At 45.8% G+C, this 17,842-nt stretch overlaps 2 protein-coding genes across 2 annotated transcripts in view; both read right to left on the reverse strand.

Annotated features, from left to right (window-relative positions):
* Positions 1 to 268: 268 nt before the first annotated feature.
* On the reverse strand, positions 269 to 14,145 carry TAL2 (TAL bHLH transcription factor 2). Its single transcript, XM_060014395.1, has 2 exons — positions 14,045 to 14,145; positions 269 to 742 (listed from the first exon to the last, which is right to left on the reverse strand). The coding sequence occupies exons 1-2, from the start codon at positions 14,074 to 14,076 to the stop codon at positions 391 to 393; spliced, it is 384 nt and encodes a 127-aa protein (XP_059870378.1). The 5' UTR covers positions 14,077 to 14,145; the 3' UTR covers positions 269 to 390.
* The window catches only part of FKTN (fukutin), an 89,123-nt gene continuing 85,404 nt past the window's right edge, over positions 14,124 to 17,842 (reverse strand). Inside the window, exon 12 of the mRNA XM_060014384.1 lies at positions 14,124 to 14,150. The gene's annotated coding sequence lies outside the window, so the exon portion shown is untranslated. The remainder of the gene's footprint in view (positions 14,151 to 17,842) is intronic.

Raw genomic sequence — 17,842 nt, forward strand, 5'->3', positions numbered from 1 at the left:
TTCTACTCAACCATCTGAGATCCATTTTGAGAAAACTTTCTTATAACTGAAAACATACGGAGTAAAACAGTGATTTTCAAACCAGTTTTTAACCTAAGGGTCTTTTTTTTTTTTTTCAAACAACATCTTATGCAGAACCCAGATTTATAACATAGACAGAGACAGGCTGATCTGACTGAAGCCCTGGGGGTGGGGGGTGACAGACGCCCAAGCCACGTTCCTCATGGTCCCTTTCAGCATCCTGAAGCCGACCCTGAGCCACCTCCTATGAAGCTTAAATTCATGCCTCACAAATTATTCATCAGGTTGACTCTGGAACATGCAAAAGGCTGTCGACAGCTAGTTACTTCTGAACCAGTGCTGCCTGGGGTGACGACAGCCAGAGCCCCACTATGGAATGTGGTGGCTTGGGCCGGATGATGGAACCTGGTAATCACCAAGGAGAGTCCTGTCCGGCAGGTGGGGTCCTTGGGGGAAGAGGCCCAGAATATTTCCTGGAGCAGCCACTCCCGTTTGCTGTAGGCTTTGCTCCCCCAAGACCTTCACCAGGAAGTTGATGTACCTCATCGCCAGGCGAAGCGTTTCGTTTTTGCTCAGCTTCTTGTCGGGAGGGTGAGTGGGGATGAGCTTCCTCAGCTTAGCAAAGGCACTGTTGACGTTCTGCTGCCTCCACCGCTCCCTGGTGTTTGTGAAGATCTTTCTGGTCATGTTGGAGCTCCTGAGACGAGAAAAAGAAAGGGCCCTGAGGGCCAATACCTTGTCAGAGGCCTGCTGGGTAGCACATGTCCTGCCAGGAACTTGAGATGTTAGTCTTCTCCACTCAGATCTTAGGAAATGCATTGCCTCATTTCCAGGTGCTTTGAATCTTCCTTTGACAAGGGAAGAAAACATGGCAGAAGAAAGGGCAGGATAAGAACACCTTCCTTCAGCGTTTCTCTCCCTGGGTGTTTTGAAGCCTCCAGTTAAAATGTGGTTTTATCTTAATACCCCTATTACTACTGTTATAACCAACTCTTCCTAATTGTTCAGGATCAGGCACAGTGTAGGATTGAGTACGTGTGTGAATAAAACATATATTTGCTAATGGAGAGTTGAATATAGATTCTTTAAAAAGGGGGGTGCTGAGATCTAGGCTTCATTAACGAGATAATATTTGGAGTGAAGAAGGTGACAGCACAACTCTCCTCTTAGCTGGCCGACCTCATCTGCAGGATTGGGCCCGCTGTGTAAGAGCTAAAATATCTAAACTGGACCACATTTAGAGGGGGATGAACAGGATGATGAAGAGCCTTGAAACCCAGCTGCGTGAGGAGCAGAAGTGGGGTTGTTTAGCGTGACAAAAGAAGAAAAGGGGCGGGGGGGGGGGCGTGACGATTTGGTGTGGATGCTGTGGAAGATATCCAGGCTCTCCAAGGTTGAATTTGGATGACCTTTCCGACCCTGGGAGAGGTGATTATTATCGCATATTGCCAATTCTTAATTGTGCCCTTTTTAACATTTAGAGGCATAGGCCCCTTTGTTCAGGTGGCTTGGATTAACCTACGTTAATGGGAACCTTTATGACGCATCAGCAAACGAGCCAAAGCCCAGCACCCAACGTTTGGTGCTCTCGGTTTATGGCTATCAGTTTGCCGCCTGCTCCAGTCTCAGCAACCTGGGCAGAGGGCCCCTTCCTGTGCCCACAAAGAGTAGTAAATATTCCTAACTCCACACCTTCACACATGCCATCTTTCTGTCCCTTGAATTCCCTCCTTGCTGTCTTCTTGCCTATTTCTACACATTCTTTAAAGAGCAGATCCAATCCTCCTTTTCATTCCTATAAAGGCTTCCAGGCCATCCCAGAGCCCCCCATGCCCACAGCCACTGGTGGAAGACAAAGGCTATTAGGAGAATGAAATAAGTTAATATTTGTAAATCACTATAACAGTGCCTGACACATAGTAATGGCTATAAAAGTGTTGGGGAATAAATACAACAAAATAATAAATATATTTATAAAGAAAAATGACTTGTGAGGTACTGAATATTCCTGGGGGTGACCCCTTGTTTTCCTGTAACCAAGCCTCTACTGTAATCTCTTGGCTCTTGCTGCCTTTGTTGCTTTATTTTAACCCTTCCTGTAGACCTGTTCTGTTCCATGGGTTTGTGGACATGGTAGGACTGGGTACTGGTGCTCAAGGAGCTTATTGGATGGTCTGGTGGAGGAGGCAGCACATACGTAAACACTTAAAAATCACAGCAGAAGGTCCCACACACCAAGGGCCAAGTCCAGAGCTACACTTGCTGACTAGAGAAAGGTGTAAAAGAACCATGTCAAGACCAAAATGATTGGGTCAATGCCATTGAACTTTTCCCTAAGTTCTACCTTTTTTCTATTTCTTTTTTTGAATTTTATTTTATGTATGTTTTTATACAGCAGGTTCTTATTAGTTATCTATTTTATACATATTAGTGGATATATGTCAATCCCAATCTCCTAGTTTTATTTGGGCTTTCCTGAGGATATGAGTTTGTAGGTAAACATCCCGAATATCTGAGAAAAGTTATACAAAGCGCCATGTAGAATGTCAGGCACTTGGTAGGTGCCGCTCAAAGTGCCAGTTTCCTTCCACACCTGTTGTTTGTGTTAACAGCCCACGTTGCAGGAAGGAGTTGGAGGGTTAAAAACTGGCACATATGGTACAAAAGGGTAGGCTGTGATGCAGACCTGTTAAAATGGCAGTCAACCCAACAGGGAGCTCTAGGGCAAAGAGTGACTGTAGAGGAGACCCCACTGGGCAGAAATCACCAGATCCTGGCAGCGCTGCCACGCTCACTCATAGGCTGGGGGCTGCCGGAAGAACGGAGGCCCCCTCCTGAGGGCACTGCCACTGAAGGCTGTCAGCTAACTGCACTCCCTGCAGCTGAACTGCAAGTTTTTTCTTGAAGTGAGATCCAAGCAGCGCACCCCTGTGTGATCTCCGCGTGCACCCAATGCTGAGAACACTGCTCTACTCTCCAAACAGGAGTTCTGAGACCTAGCAAAACTATGTTTGAGAAGGAAGCAGTATCTAAGGGATTAAGAGGTACAAACTATTATGTATAAAATAAGCTACAAGGATATATGCCCCCCAGGACATTTCCCCATGCAGGTCCTTGATGCCTTTCCTGCTTCTGCCTGGGTTGGAGAGGCCAGTGCTGTGCTGAGAAGCCAGTGGTGAGCAGAATCATAGCGGCTCAAGTTCACCGGCTGGCCTCAGGCTCCCTCCATCAGCCACTTAAGTCTATTTCCTCTCTCTGTGGAGACACTCCTAGTTGGACCCATGATGCAAGACAGTCACATGCACTCTAAGCTTTACTATCAACACTTACTGACTCTATGTGCCAGACACTGTGCTCACTGCTGGACACTGAGGAGCCCACTGCCCTGTGACACAGAGAGGGAAGCACAGGGGCTCTAGGAGCAGAGAAACAGCACCGAACTCAGGCATTCTAGGGGGCTTTCAAACTGAACGGAGTGATCCCCAAGGCCTCTTTCTATGCTGAAATGCCACAATGCCCTGCCCTTGCCTTTTATCTACCTAAGTTATTTCTAAATAACCTAGCCTTTGGATCTACAATGAAAATATGAGCTTTGTCAGACCTGTATCCAACTATACCTAAAATATGAAGGTTTGAACCTAAATCAAGGGGATTTAAAAAACTATTCAGTTTTGCTCACACCAAGGCTGGTTGCTTTGCAGCCAGGACTGTGGAAGCAAAGTCACTTTTAAGCTTCTCTTGTCAAAAGAGGCTTTAGCTCATTCACTAGTCCCATGGGGGGTCTTTTTCAAGCTGGGAAGAAAAGATTAGTCAGGATAAACTAACTGGTGTTCTCTTCTGAGAGGGCTCCATCCTATTGTGAGAAGCAGACAGAGGAAATGGGGAGAAGAGAAGGCTTCTGAAATGTAGCCTTGCCATCCTAGGACATGCTTAATAATTACTTGTTGACTTATCCTCAAGTGTGTTACTCTCCTTCTCCACAGGGGGAAATAGAAATCAGTGATTTAACAAGCTGGAAAAACTCAAAGTAGAGGTCACTGGAAAATTGCTAAGGACTTAATAAATCAAAGGAAAGTGGCATTTAGTGTTTTTCCTGTTGCAAGGAGTGATGGCTGCTAATCTTGATTCAGAGTAATTTAAGAACTGAAAAAGTACCCCAGATGCCACAGAATCAGAGAACATCTGACAGATGTTGAAACAGGCGTGAAGTTTTTTTGTCCCAAGTCACACATCCCTGTGTGGCAGAGCCTGTGTCCCAAGCCTGAGTATTTATGCATCTATGTCACCACTGACTCCTGCTGAGTCAGGGTCCATAACCTTTTTTGTGCCATGGACCTTTTTGGCAGTCTGGGGAAGCCTAGGGACGGATTTCATCTCAGAACAATGATTTCAAATACATGAAGGAAAAAGCCTTTGGTTCCCTTCTCAGAATAAGAGTTTTAAATGTATGAATTAAAATAGACACATAAAATAACCAATTATACTTCATAGGTATTAAAATAATTCTAAAAAGCAAGACAGTAATACCTGTGCTTCATTCTTAACACATTAAACAGATTTGTTACCATCATTTCTAAGTAGTGATACTTAAATGATTTTTTCAGAAGATCTGCAACATGAGTTGAAAGTATGATTTTTATTGGTGACAAAGTCATCAGCACGACTAGTGCCAAAGTAGTTTTTACTCACATTCATAAATAAAGGAAATGCTAAATTTAAACTAAAGGTCAGTAGACATAAAGATGTAATTTTTTCCCACCTAAATATATAGAACGCCTGAATTCTATCCATACACCCGAGTGGGTGTGTGTCATGGGCCCCAGACTAAGAATGCCTGGACAGGAGGAATGTCACGGTAAACTGAATAGGAATATAGGTGTGCACAAACTTCTACTTATACTGTCACCACAGAAGGTAACAGGTTACTGGAGAAAAGAACAATTATGCCCCCAGAAAAGGTGCTGCTTTTTCGTGTGGGTGTTTCCTGGACACAGAGCCCAGGTCAGCTAGAAAGGTTGCAGCACAGAAGTACAGCTAACATTTCTATGGTGGCCTGTCCCAGGCATTCAGACTCACACTGCTCTTTTTTCATAAAACTTTAAATTTCTCTTTCTGGCCTTTGGTCCTGTGTATTTGTCTCTTTCATCTTTCTTTTAAAAGTAAGCGGAAACACTGTCCAGAAAGAGGGCAGTGAAGTGTGGTTTATACAAGTTCGTTAGGGGAAGGTGCCTAACCTCCAACACTAGGCACAGCTTTGCCTTTTGAAGTTACTATAGAAATAACACATGATAACTTTAGAAAAAAAAATTCAAGCAGTACACAAGTGATAAAGCAAAAAATAAAAGACCATCCTTATCCATCTACCTATTCAAACTCATTCCCCAGCAGTAGCCAGTTTGGTGTGTGTATATATAATATATGTGTGTGTGTGTGTATATATATATATATATATACACACACATATATATTTTATATAAAATATATGTATCCTTTAAAAATCAGAATACATACTATTATGCAATTACTTTTCTCAGTAGACAACTCTTCTAAATAAGTACATTTGCTATGAATGCGGGTCTTTGGGTGCGCTCCCGGCGCACTGGGAGCCCCACCTGTTCCAAAACGCACTCAACACCCGCGCCTCGCCGCCCACCCCGCCCAACCTGCTGCCCTTGACCGCTTCATTCCCGGCTTTTCCCTTTTTCTTTGTATAACTTTTGCTCCCCTTCGCCGGCAGCGCCTGCCTTGCGATGAAGTTCAGGCGTCCGGGAAAGCATCTCGGCTAAAGTTTCGCACCTGCCAGGTGTCCAGGAGTCGCTCATCCCGACGCAGAAGCTGCCTAAGCGGCCCTCGGAGACACATCAAGGGGTGCCCGGGCATCGGACACCAAGGCGCAGCAGCCCCGCCAACACGCGCTAGAGGACCCGCCAGGCTCCCCCGGAGCCGCACCACCGCCCCTGCTCCGCGAAAAGCCCCCAGGTTCTCTCACCGAGTCGCCTTGGTGGCTGCCACCAAGTCAACTCCACACCCCTGCCCTCCGCAGCGAGTGCGGCTCGGACTCGGGGAGCTGCGCCGGAGACCCGCTGGCCCACCAGCCCCGGCAGTGCCCACGTCCCTCTCGGAGTCCACGCACCTCCTCTCCAAGATCGAGGAGCCCGCGCGCGCCGTAGCTGTCGCCCTCGCCTGGGCGCCGCGCCTCCGCTACCGCCTTTATAGGACACCGCCCTTTGTCTCGGGGACCCAGGGGGCCCCTTTCTGACCCGGACTCCGCAGGTCCCTCCCTTCCCCCTCCCCCCACGGCGCGCCCGCTTCCCAGGACCAGCCTCCCTGTGTTCCAGAAACGGAGCAGAGGCGGAAGGAGAACCCTGCTTTGCCTAAGGCTTGGGGACGGGAGGGGTCGTGCCACCTACCCGGCCACGGCGAAGCCGGGCGTGTGACGTACCCACCCTCTTCCACGTCTACAAACCTCGGAAAGTCCATGCCACGTGGTTAACTCATCAGATGTCAATCATTTAAGGCCCAGTAAGTCTCCAACTGTAGTTCAAGAACCACTTGCTTCAGAATCACGGGTGAGGGGAGGCAGATCTCAATATCCACAACCCAGACCACCAGATCAGGTTTTCTGGGGATGGGGTCCGAAATCTGCGTTTTTACGAAGTATCCCAGCAGATGAAGATGCACAAAGAAATTTAACCATCACTGCACCGGACAGATCCCCAGATTTATTCATCCCAGCTTCCAGAGTGCCCCGGGGACTTGGTATTTCAGGGCCTCCTCATTGGTCTTCCTGATTCTGTACTTTCCTCTTTCCGTCCATTCTCCAACATCACCCAAAATGATCCTATGAAAACCCAAGTCAGGTTCCTGTCACTTCTCACTCAAAGCCTTCCCCTGGCTCCCCATTTCACTCAGAGTTAAGCTGAAGTCTTAACAATGGCTCCCAGATTTTACCAGACCCCGTGTGTTCCTTCTCTCCTTGGGGTGTACTCAGCTCTGGAACACTCCAGGCACCCTCCTGCCTCAGGGCCTTTGCACTGTCTGTTTCTACGGCCTGAAACACTCTTCCCCCTCAAGTTATCCAAATAATTCCTTCCCTCACCTCCTTTCATTCATTCAGAAATTATTATTGAGTGTCTGCTATGGGCCAGTGCCTGTTACAGGCACTGGGGATACAACTTCAAACAAAACAGACACAAATTCTGCCCTCAAGGAGCTGACATTCTTCAGGTCTTTGCTCAAATGTCACCTTCTCCATGAGGATTCTCTGACCACAGTATCTAAAATTGCACGTTCACATACACAGGACTCTCCATCCTCCTGCCCTGCTTTATTCTTCTCCTTAGCACTCACCCCCATTTAGTAATATTTTACCCATTTATCTCGTCTGTCTCCTCCTCAAACCCAGTGAACAGGCATTCTTCAAATGTTGGTTGATAAATGAATGGGTAAGTAACAAAATTCTAGGCATCATACTCTCTGAAGGTACCAGCATAGGATTTGGCACAATAAATTCACAAATGCATTAAAGCTTAGTGGATAAGAGCAAAGGACTCTGGATTTGCATTACCCAGGTTGAAATCCCTGATGTACCCAGTTCTGTGACCCTAGGTAAATCATGTAATTCTCCCTACCTCAATTACTTCATCTGTAAAATTTAGCACTGTACCTAGTACACAGTCAGACTACTATAAATTTTACTGTGGTAAATTGTATTATTGTTACAACTACTGGCTCCCTTCCTTGTGAGAGGATTATATAACCCCTCCCATTGTCATGTGACTGGCAATGCCTCCATGTAGGTGAATGGAGAGCAATTCCTCACTCCCTTCCAGGCTTGGCCATGTGACTTGCATCAGCCAATGGAATGTGAGCAAACTTGACACGGTGGTGACAGAACAGAAGCTCTAACAGCCAAATGTAAAATAGATAGCTATTGGGAAGCAGCCGCAGCCGCATAGCACAGGGAGATCAGCTCGGTGCTTTGTGGCCACCTAGAGGGGTGGGATAGGGAGGGTGGGAGGGAGGGAGATGCAAGAGGGAGGGGATATGGGGATATATGTATACATAGAGCTGATTCACTTCGTTATACAGCAGAAACTAATACAACATTGTAAAGCAATTATACTCTAATAAAGATGTTTAAAAAAAAAGAGTGATTGCTGGTTGGGCTTAGACATGAGAAAGTGATGTCTGGGGTTGCTTTCTCAGCCTGGAAGCCATAAAGCAAACCCATAGGCAACCACAGCCTTCACATCACAGGAGTGAGGAATAAATCTTTGCTGTTGTAAGCCACTGAGATTTGGGGGTTGTCTGTCCCCCTCCTCAAAATAAATGCATACAGTTCTTATTATAAATAAAAAAGTTGTTGCATAAACTGCTAGTTCTCAGAGGGCAGGAGGAAAGTGAAGAAAATTCTGTATCTGCCTTTAAGGAGTTCACAGTCTTTGGGAGGAAGAGGACATGACAAAAATGACTAAATACAAGACAGACAGTCCTGAGTGCCAGAGAGTATGAAATTGGAGTTAAGGAGGCAAAGATTCTAGCTGGAGGATCAGCAATTGCTTGTGGGAGGGATGCCATTTAAACTAGGCCTTGAGGCAGGGCTGCCTCTGACATATGTGGGGCTCAGGACAAGGGTACAAATGGAGACTCCTGACCCATCCACATTCCCATTCTTTTCCCACCCCCTTCTCTGTGAAGGGTCTTGTGTATATGACGTGGAATCCCAGCCCACACGGACCTAAGGAAGAGCCCTGTGAAGGTTCTGAAAATAGACTCAGGGCCATTTGAGCAGAAATGCAGGGGTTCTGGATATACAGAGTGTGGTATAAATTCAGGGGTCCCTGATACCCTGGGTGTGGTCTAGAATGTGGGAAATGGGCACCTGGTGGGCATTGGAGGAGGACCAGAGCAGGTCCATCTAAAGCACAGAGTCCAAGGCAGGGTCCCCGATCACCTGGGTGCAAAAGTGGGAAATGCTGGATAGGAACTACACACGTATGAGTGGAGGAGAGGGCAGTCCCTATGAAGGCAACTGTGTGCCTTGAACATGGGAGTGATGTGTTTTGATTTACAGTTACAAGCCTCATTCTGGTGGTAGTCAGCGGATGGATTAGAGGGCGGGTTGGAGAGAATGAATGGGTCAATTATGCATAGGCACAAAAGGGGCCTTTGGGAACATACTCTAATATTTGCAGTGAGCAGCCCTGATTTGTCCTTTCTGCCGTCTGTCTCTGTGTGCCACTGAGGGGAACTGCTGCCTCATGGTGCCTCATGGTGCCCAGGTCTCCCACCCGACCTGTTGTACCTCAATCCTGATAGAGGGCATGTTGGAATTTAAACCAAGAACCTACATTACCCTTCCTCTCGGCCAAAAGCCTGCGAGGTAATATATTCTTAATGGCACGTTCTACAGTTGTAAAAAAGAAGTGTAGCAACTAGGAAGCAAGACTGGAAATGTGTGAGGCTAAGTTAAGCAACAGTAAGTGTAAAATAGGACCTGTGTACAAGCGGACGAGGACTGAGAGACAGGACGAGGGGAAAGATGAGGACTGTGGAGAAGGGAGCACAGATGTGTTGGCACAGTGCAACCGGGGTTGACATTTGTTTTCTCCTCTGAAGTTCCTTCCATGTTACTGTTGGTTTTATAATTTCTGAAATGGGGGAAGCCGTCTTGGTGCAGCACGACGTTTGTTTTCTCCTCTGAAGTTTCTTCCATGTTACTGTTGGTTTTATAATTTCTGAAATGGGGGAAGCCGTCTTGGTGCAGCACTCCACTGGCAGTGATGCTTCAGCATGATGGGCCCTCTCCCATCCTGTCTCCCAGTGTGGAGAGTTTAGGGGCGAGGTCTTGCAGGGGAAGGGGGTTGAAGTAGGAATTTACATAATCCGATTATTGGGGGATTAGGTTTGGGCAGCTAAACGCCTCTGTGTGCTTGAGCTAAAACCCTTACTATTCATGGCTCTCACCGCCCCCTGGAGAGACTGCACCTGCGGGCTCCCGGGGAGGGATGAGAGGGTTGGGGAGAGAAGAGCAGGTCCCTAGGAGGGCTGGGGCATTGTCAGCCTCTCTGGTTCTGCTGTCTTAATTGATCTGTCTGGATTAGCCTGTGAATGCTGGATCTCTAGTCCTGTGTGCTGGGGCTGTTAGCTTCAGAAAAGACGAACCTGAGGTTTTCAGAAGGGACTCCTGTGAGCCCAGGTGGTTGTGGACCAAAGTCATTTTGGCTGGAGGTCAAGCGTCAGCTCCAACCAGTCTTAAAACTCCCTTCTTCCCTGCTCATTCTCAACCCCCCTCCCAATCCCCAATTCTGCATATCCAGGCCCCAAAGCAACCATCTATTTCTCCATCTATCCAGTCATACATTCAGCCCCCCTTCCATCCATCTATTGTTAAGCTTCCATCAATTTGTTCATCACATGAATTAGCTGGTTCTTGATAGTTAATAAAATTTACTAGTAAATCCTAGATAGATTTTGTTCCTTCAAGTGTGCTACCTGCAAGTCAACTTTGGTATTTTGACATATGAACTTTGACATTTTCACATTCATTAATAAAGTGTTATATACAGTTACTCAAAGTGAGACAGGCTGGGACCTGGGCCCCTTGGCTGCAGTGCTGCAATGCTTGCACCTGGGCACACCTCTCCTCCAGCAGCAAAATACAAAGAAACTGTCTGGGACTAAAAATAACTGTGCGCATGCGCAGTTGGGACAAATTCTGGACAAAAGATACAAAGAGACCAAAAAACCCAACTGCCACTTTTGAAGAGCCTGGAGCAAAAGCAGGGTAGTGCTCATGCCCTCTGCACACTAATATGTATAAAATAGATAAATAATGAGAACCTGCTGTATAGCACAGGGAACTCCACTTTGCTGTACAGTAGAAACTAACACAATGTTGTAAAACAACTATACCTCAATAATAAATAAATAAATTTAAAAAATAATAAAAAAAAATAAAGAAAACCCCACCACCTAAGGGGTGGGCAAAGCACCTAAGCCACCCCAGCCACCCCTCCGGCGAGACCCCTGGACACACCCCTGTCCTCGCCCCATATAAGGAACAAGCTCACCCCCCCCTCAGGGAGCAAGCAAACAAAGGAACCTGTGGTTTGTTCTCGCTTCCGGCTGCTGCAACAGGGGCCCCAGTAAAGCCTTGCCTGAATTCCTTCTATGGCCTCTAGTCAATTTTCATTGATTGGGGAAGGCCAAGAACCCTGGTCGGTAACAAATGCTTTCAAAAATATCTCTGTATTTACATTATCAACTTTCTCATTCCTCATGTTATGTGTCTAGGACTTCTCTCTCCTTTATTAGCTTTGCAGAGCTTGTCCATTTTATTTTTCTCTTAAAAAACTACCTCTGTGGTTCACCATTTTTCTGATTTTCTAATGTATTAATTTCTACTATATCTTTATTTATTTATTTATTTTGACTTTCTAGGTTTCATCTTTTTTAATTGAGGTAACTGGTTTATAACACTATATAAGTTTCCTGTGTACAACATTCTATTTCAACTTCTGTATACACTACAGCGTGCTTACCACCGAAAGTTTAGTTTCTGTCGTCACCATAGAGTTGACCCCCTTTTAGCTATTTCGCCCCCTCCCCTTCCCCTCTGGTAACCACTATTCCATTTTCTTCATCTAAGTTTTAGTTTTTGCTTGTTTAATATTTCACATATGAGTGAAATCATACTGTATTTGTCTTTCTCTGTCTGACTTGTTTCACTTTCTACCATACCTTTATTAAATCTGCTTTTTCATTTGCCTATGTTTATTTTGCTCTTTCTCCATTTCCCATTCTTAGATTGTTTATTAATTTTCATTCTTTCTTGTTTAATAAGAAAAGCATTTCAGGCTATGAATTTTCTTCTGATATACCTTTGGTGTCATCCGTCACTTCCATTTGCAGTATCTTTGCCATTAGCCTCTAACATCTGTTGTTTACTTTTCTTTTGAAACTTTTAAAAAATTTCCTTATTGTTGTATTTTTTGGTAACCATGTGCTATTAACTTCTAATTTTATTGCAGTGTAGTCAAAGGTATGCTCCATATTGTTTTTGCTTTGGGATATTTATAAAGAGTTTCTCTAGGTAAAACTTCTATAAATCATCCGTAGGTAATAGAAAAGGAGATATAGCCTTTGTTTGAAAAATAAAATTTTTTTTATATACATCCATTAAATTGATCCTCTATATTCATGGGAGTTTTGGTCTATTTGATCTGTTAGAGAGAGTTATGTGAAAATCTCCCTCTACTGTTTTGTGTCTGTTCCTTCCTTTTGGTTTTTCCAAGAGTGTTTGCTTTAAATATTTATATCTTGAGATACAATGCATTTTGCACATAAAGACTCTTGGAAGTTTTATTGACTTAAGAGAATTGTGCCCTGTGTCAACATAAAATGATCTTCTTTGCCTTGCTTCTTCTCATGAATTCCATTTTGTTTTGTGATATTACAACTCCTGTTTATAAATTTGCTTTTTCCAAATAAAACTGTGCCAATTCTTTTACAACTAAATTTGTCAGTATGTGGGTGTTACTTTTGGTCATAGGTTTTATCTTTCTGTGATATTTTATTTGGGAAATTTAAACTCCTTTGAATCCTCTGGGGTTTTTTTTGAGGTACGCGGGCCTCCCACTGTTGTGGCCTCTCCCGTTGCGGAGCACAGGCTCCGGACGCGCAGGCTCAGCGGCCATGGCTCACGCGCCCAGCAGCTCCGCGGCATGTGGGATCTTCCCGGACCGGGGCACGAACCCGTGTCCCCTGCATCGGCAGGCGGACTCTCAACCACTGCGCCACCAGGGAAGCCCTCCTCTTTTTTAAAAGCGCCCCCATCTCCATTTTGAATTCTTTAAAGCAAGTCTCATTCTAGTTTACTTGCTTTTGATGAATGAATGCAAGACAGCACTGACTCATTTCTCCAAACAGCTGCCTTCAGCTTGCCCTCCTTTCCGTCAGAAGTCACATAGCTTGTTTCTGTGAAATGAATGCTTCTAAGGCCATGGAAGGAGTTTCTGGTGATTGCTTAATTTGTTTTTTAAGGAGATGAGAAGAACATTCTGGCTGCTGCATGGAGGGGGCCAATAAATGATGTGGGGAGACTAGGAAGCTGTGACAGGAATACAGACGAGAGAGGATGATGGCTTGACCTAGGGGGTGGCATCGAGCACCAACTCTGGGCCACACACTGAATTCTCTACCGCTATTATGTAGCACTAAGTACTAAGTGTCACACTAGGCATTTCACCCAATTTTCTCATTTAATATGAGAAATTATATATTTTCATTATAAAGTTACATGACAAGGTGTTATCCTAGACAAAACAAAATACCACTCCCCCACAATTTAGCTCCCAAATAAATTGAGTATTTAACTAAATTCTAAAATGTATGCCCAAAGAAACAAGCCTTCAAACACAGCTGACTGTTTTACTAGCAATTTTTACAAAAACGTCTTTTCAGAGCCAGCGGGGGCTATAAATTCTCGTGGATGTTAATGTCACTCCATTCACAGGACTCACAGGGCAAACTGATTAGCTAACCTCCTCTTCCCGCCTCCCCTACTCTACCCTCCCCTGAATGAAAAAAATAACAGAGCAAGTAGCTGCTTTATGATGAAAGCGGGTGATGTGGGAAACCAGGGTACGTGGAAGGAAGAAATACACTTATGTGGCCCACATCTTTACCCGAGCGTTGGGAGGGATGAGAGCTTTGATCTTCTCTCCTAAGGAAAGAGAGATCTGGCTGTTTCATCATCATTTGGGGACTTCCCTGAGGTCATTCCCTAATCATGACAGAAAAGTAAAGCTGCTAGAATCTTTAGGCCAGAGTCCCTGAGGCACACAGGTTTTGTGGCCCTGGACACACTCATAGATAGGAACAACAAAGGAAAAAAATTATACCGATTTAGGAGGAAGCACACCTGCTGTCCACTGGGTTTTTCCCCCCTGCAGCACACTGTGACTTTCAGTGACAAAAGAGGAGAAACAATATTACTCTGTAAATAAGTTATCCTTACTTGGAAGCTTGCCACAGCCTGTTACCAAACATCCTCCATCTAAGAAGGAGTGAACGAACGTTGACTCTCAGGGATGGTCCTCAACTGGATCCACATGTAAGGAGCCCTGTTTGAATAAAGAAGGTGGAGGTGAGGAGAGTGATCCGACCACAATCCGGAATCAGATTTGCAAAGGTTCTCTGTACTGTTGTTCATCTGCCCCGTTGATGCCCTTTCTTCCTGTCTCCCCTCTTTTCTGTCTGCTAACCCAGTGCCTTGCCTGGGATAAGCACAATGATGAGGCTACTGGTTTGCATTTAAGTAGAGGAATTTGTTAATTGGTCTAGAGGCTCACTGCTGCATTGTAACTTTCTCAAACTGGCCACTTATTTAAGAAATAAAAAGCTAGTCAAATTGCAAAAAGAAATTACTCTTCTGAGCCTGTTTTCTATAAACTGGGAGTAATAAATACTCACTGATATGCTGTGGACTAAGTGGGAAAAGGTACTGAGAAATACCAAATGGAAAGCAGCTTTGTATAGAAGCTGAGAGGCCTTTCATTAGGCTTTGGAGGCAGACTGGTGTTTGAATTCCTGCTCTGACACCAGCTGCCATCCTGGGCAGGTTACTTAACTTTTCCAGTCTCAATTTTCTCAGCTGTAAACTGGAAATAATATCAACTTCATGGATTACTGTAAAGACTCAGTGCACTAATGTACATGAAGTTAGTGACTAGGAGTAAATGCTTTGAAACAGTGGTAATAGGCATCTAATAAAATCATAGTTGCTCAATAAATACTCATTTTATTACCAGAAAACTCTACCCAAAAACTAGATGGGGAATATGAACACATGCCTCTAATTTTCTCCAAAGGGTACTTTGATATTTTTCTTTCATTTGTCCAACTCAGTATCCTGGCTCTCACCTCTCTCCTTCCAGTTGCTTTGGGTCCTGTGCTACTAAGAAGCATTTATTTCCTTCCACTAATTGAAGCCAACATCCCAGGGCTGGATGGATTAAGGAGATGTCAGAGAGGGGGGAAAGAAAAGCTTCCCTTGAGCATCAGGCTCTCTCTTCCAGTTAATTTTCACTCTCCAGTTCCCCAGACCCAGTACCCCTTGGTAACTGCCCCCCACCACACACACACATTTCTCCACCAAGACACCTGGTGTTGAGGCCAGGCGGGTATTTCTGTCCAGAGCAAATGTTGACCGTCGCAGCAAAAACCAGGACATGTAACTGCCTCAAGTGAGTGGGCTTTTCTTCCCTTAGTTACCAAGTAGTGGGATGCACAGCCCTGGGTGTGCCCAGCTGCTGACACTCTCAAGACCAGGCTGGCTTGGCCTCAACTTTGTAGGCCTGGAGCTGTGAGTACTTCTATTTCCAGCCAATAAACCGAAGTGCAGTGGGAAAGCAAGGGTGGTGAGGGTGGGCAGAACCAGGTACTGGAGAAAAGAAAGGGGTGGGGTGCGACTCCCCTCTTCCACTTTACATTCTCTGCTCTTTGTATAAGAGACATGATTCATCAACGGGTCCCCTAGATGAGGATTTAGATGCTCTGTGGGCAGCAGATAAGAGTGCAGCCTTCTTGCAGAAAGTAAATTCATTGAATACTCCCCATAAAGTCAATAATGTCAGGCTTATCAGCTGTCCTCATTCCTCATGCAGCCCCGGGGGACCAGGACTGGAAATAAAGGCCACAGCTCCAGGGGCTGGAGCGTGAAGGTGCAGAATTGGGCTGGGGAGGGTCCTCTGTCTCCCTGGGCTGAGTTTTAGGCAGGTGGGGGGAAATCTGCCAGGCCTGAGCTGCCCAGAGCCCTCAGCTTCCCAGACTGACAAATCCCAAACCAAACACATATACTGAGGGGATGAGGGAGGCACTCCCTGACCCCTCAAATCCAGCAGATGTTTTCAGGAGGCTCCCCTGGGGCATCTTAGGAAGATTAAAGGATGTTACTTTAAATCTAACCAATAAAAAACCTTCAGAGGAAACCCTGACTTCTCACCACAATTCTCACCTCTGTTTTTCGTAACACAGATACTTCTGCACTACCCAAGAGCACATCCATCTCTTCTAGCTGGTGGAGATTTGGTTTCTTTGGAAATTGTCTGAAACAAGTGGGTTTATCAGCTGAGGTTTCAGACCCGATTTTGAGATTTACGCTGTAGCTGAAGCAGACTGTTTAACAAGATATACCTGTGCTTGGCTCCCCTCCATTCACCACCCCTATGATCCCAGCAGATGGGGTCCCAAGCTTTCCTGGGGGGATAGGAGGTAGGGTGGAGAGAGTGATGTCAGTTGTTAGCAAAGCTGTGCTTCTAGTACAACTAGAATACCTCTTCTTCACCCTTTGGAGACCAGAGTCTTCAGAGATGAACAGACAATAGGGAAATGAGGACCAGGTTAAGACCCCGAATTGAACACCTCTACTGGGTCCATCTCCTCTCCTGGCTTCAGTTCCCCCAGATCCCAGAGCTAGGCCTTGTGGTGTCCCCACAGGGACAGCCCATCCTGTCCTGGCTTCTGACTGAAGGAGCAGGTGTAGAAATAGCTCCAGCCTCTTCCCCACAGCTCTCACATTGCCTGCACTGTGGGGCCCAGGCCTAACGCTGACTTCCCCAGAGCCTAGGACCTCACTACTGACTCTCCTGCCCCAATTCATCTAACTGAGCCTTGGCCCTCAAATGCCTGTTCTAATTCCTGGAGCCCCCTGGATAAGACCCTACCCTGGTCCCAGCGTGCTTTTCTGAGGCCGGCAGCACTGATCTTGAGCCCCACTTCCCAGAGGAACACCAAGTACCCCTCAGTCTCAAGCACTTCCTGCTCCTGGACTCCCTGTGTCCGTGCCTGGAACTGGCTGGGAATTCCTAGGATTGACCTTACCTGAGTCACCTGAGTGGCTTACGACCACCTGGCTAAGTCTCTGTCCTCTGTCCTGCAACTGTACGGATCCCAGGGTTTTGGGGATGAGTCTGTGTGAACCTAAATTTCCCCAAATCCCTACTCCGCCCTTGAAAGAGCTTCATGAATGTTTGTTGTGTCAATGAATGAACCTCGGCCCTTAGCACTGTGGCTGTGAGTAGTAATCTAGTCAGAAGTGTTTATTGAAGGCATCATGCTCTGATTCAAATAAACCTTCTCTATTTTCTCTCACCCGTATGTTACAGCAGGATATTTACTGCCCCCACAGTCTGCTCCTTGCCCACCTTTCTATTTGTATTTTTTACTACTTATCCATATATAGACAGATGGTCTTTTTCACTGCTCCATAAAGCCCATTCTGGGACTGTACTGATTCCTTCTCTTCAAGAATGCTTTCTTGCCTTTCTTCATTTATTCAAATTTTCTGTTCATTAAGTCTTAGGATCCAGCTGAACTTCACTGTCCCTCTCCCTGTCCTCCTTCCCGGAGCTTTTTCTAGCCTCAGACCACCTTCTACAAAGTGTGGGATCTTTGGTTCCCCTACCTAAGCCTGGTCTTTGAAATTCAATTCTTTTAAGTGTTATGTTGTTTGTTTGTTTGTTTGTTTTTTGCGATACGAGGGCCTCTCACTGTTGTGGCCTCTCCCATTGCCGAGCACGGGCTCCAGACGCGCAGGCTCAGTGGCCATGGCTCACGGGCCCAGCCGCTCCGTGGCATGTGGGATCTTACCGGACTGGGGCCCGAACCCGTGTCCCTTGCATCGGCAAGCGGACTGTCGACCACTGCGCCACCAGGGAAGCCCCTGTTGTTTTTTTTAACATCTTTATTGGAGTCTAATTACTTTACAATGGTGTGTTAGTTTCTGCTTTATAAAAAAAATGAATCAGCTATATAT

Source organism: Delphinus delphis, chromosome 6 (genome assembly GCF_949987515.2).
Source record: "Delphinus delphis chromosome 6, mDelDel1.2, whole genome shotgun sequence".
NCBI classification, from domain to species: Eukaryota; Metazoa; Chordata; class Mammalia; order Artiodactyla; family Delphinidae; genus Delphinus; species Delphinus delphis.

Bases quoted from the DNA above. Each gene is read 5' to 3' on its own strand.
- TAL2 (XM_060014395.1), bottom strand. From the start codon at position 14,076: ATGTTTGGTAACAGGCTGTGGCAAGCTTCCAA. The intron at 743-14,044 runs GTAAGGATAACT...ATTGGCCCTCAG, and splicing joins AGGCTGTGGCAAGCTTCCAA to GGCCCTTTCTTTTTCTCGTC.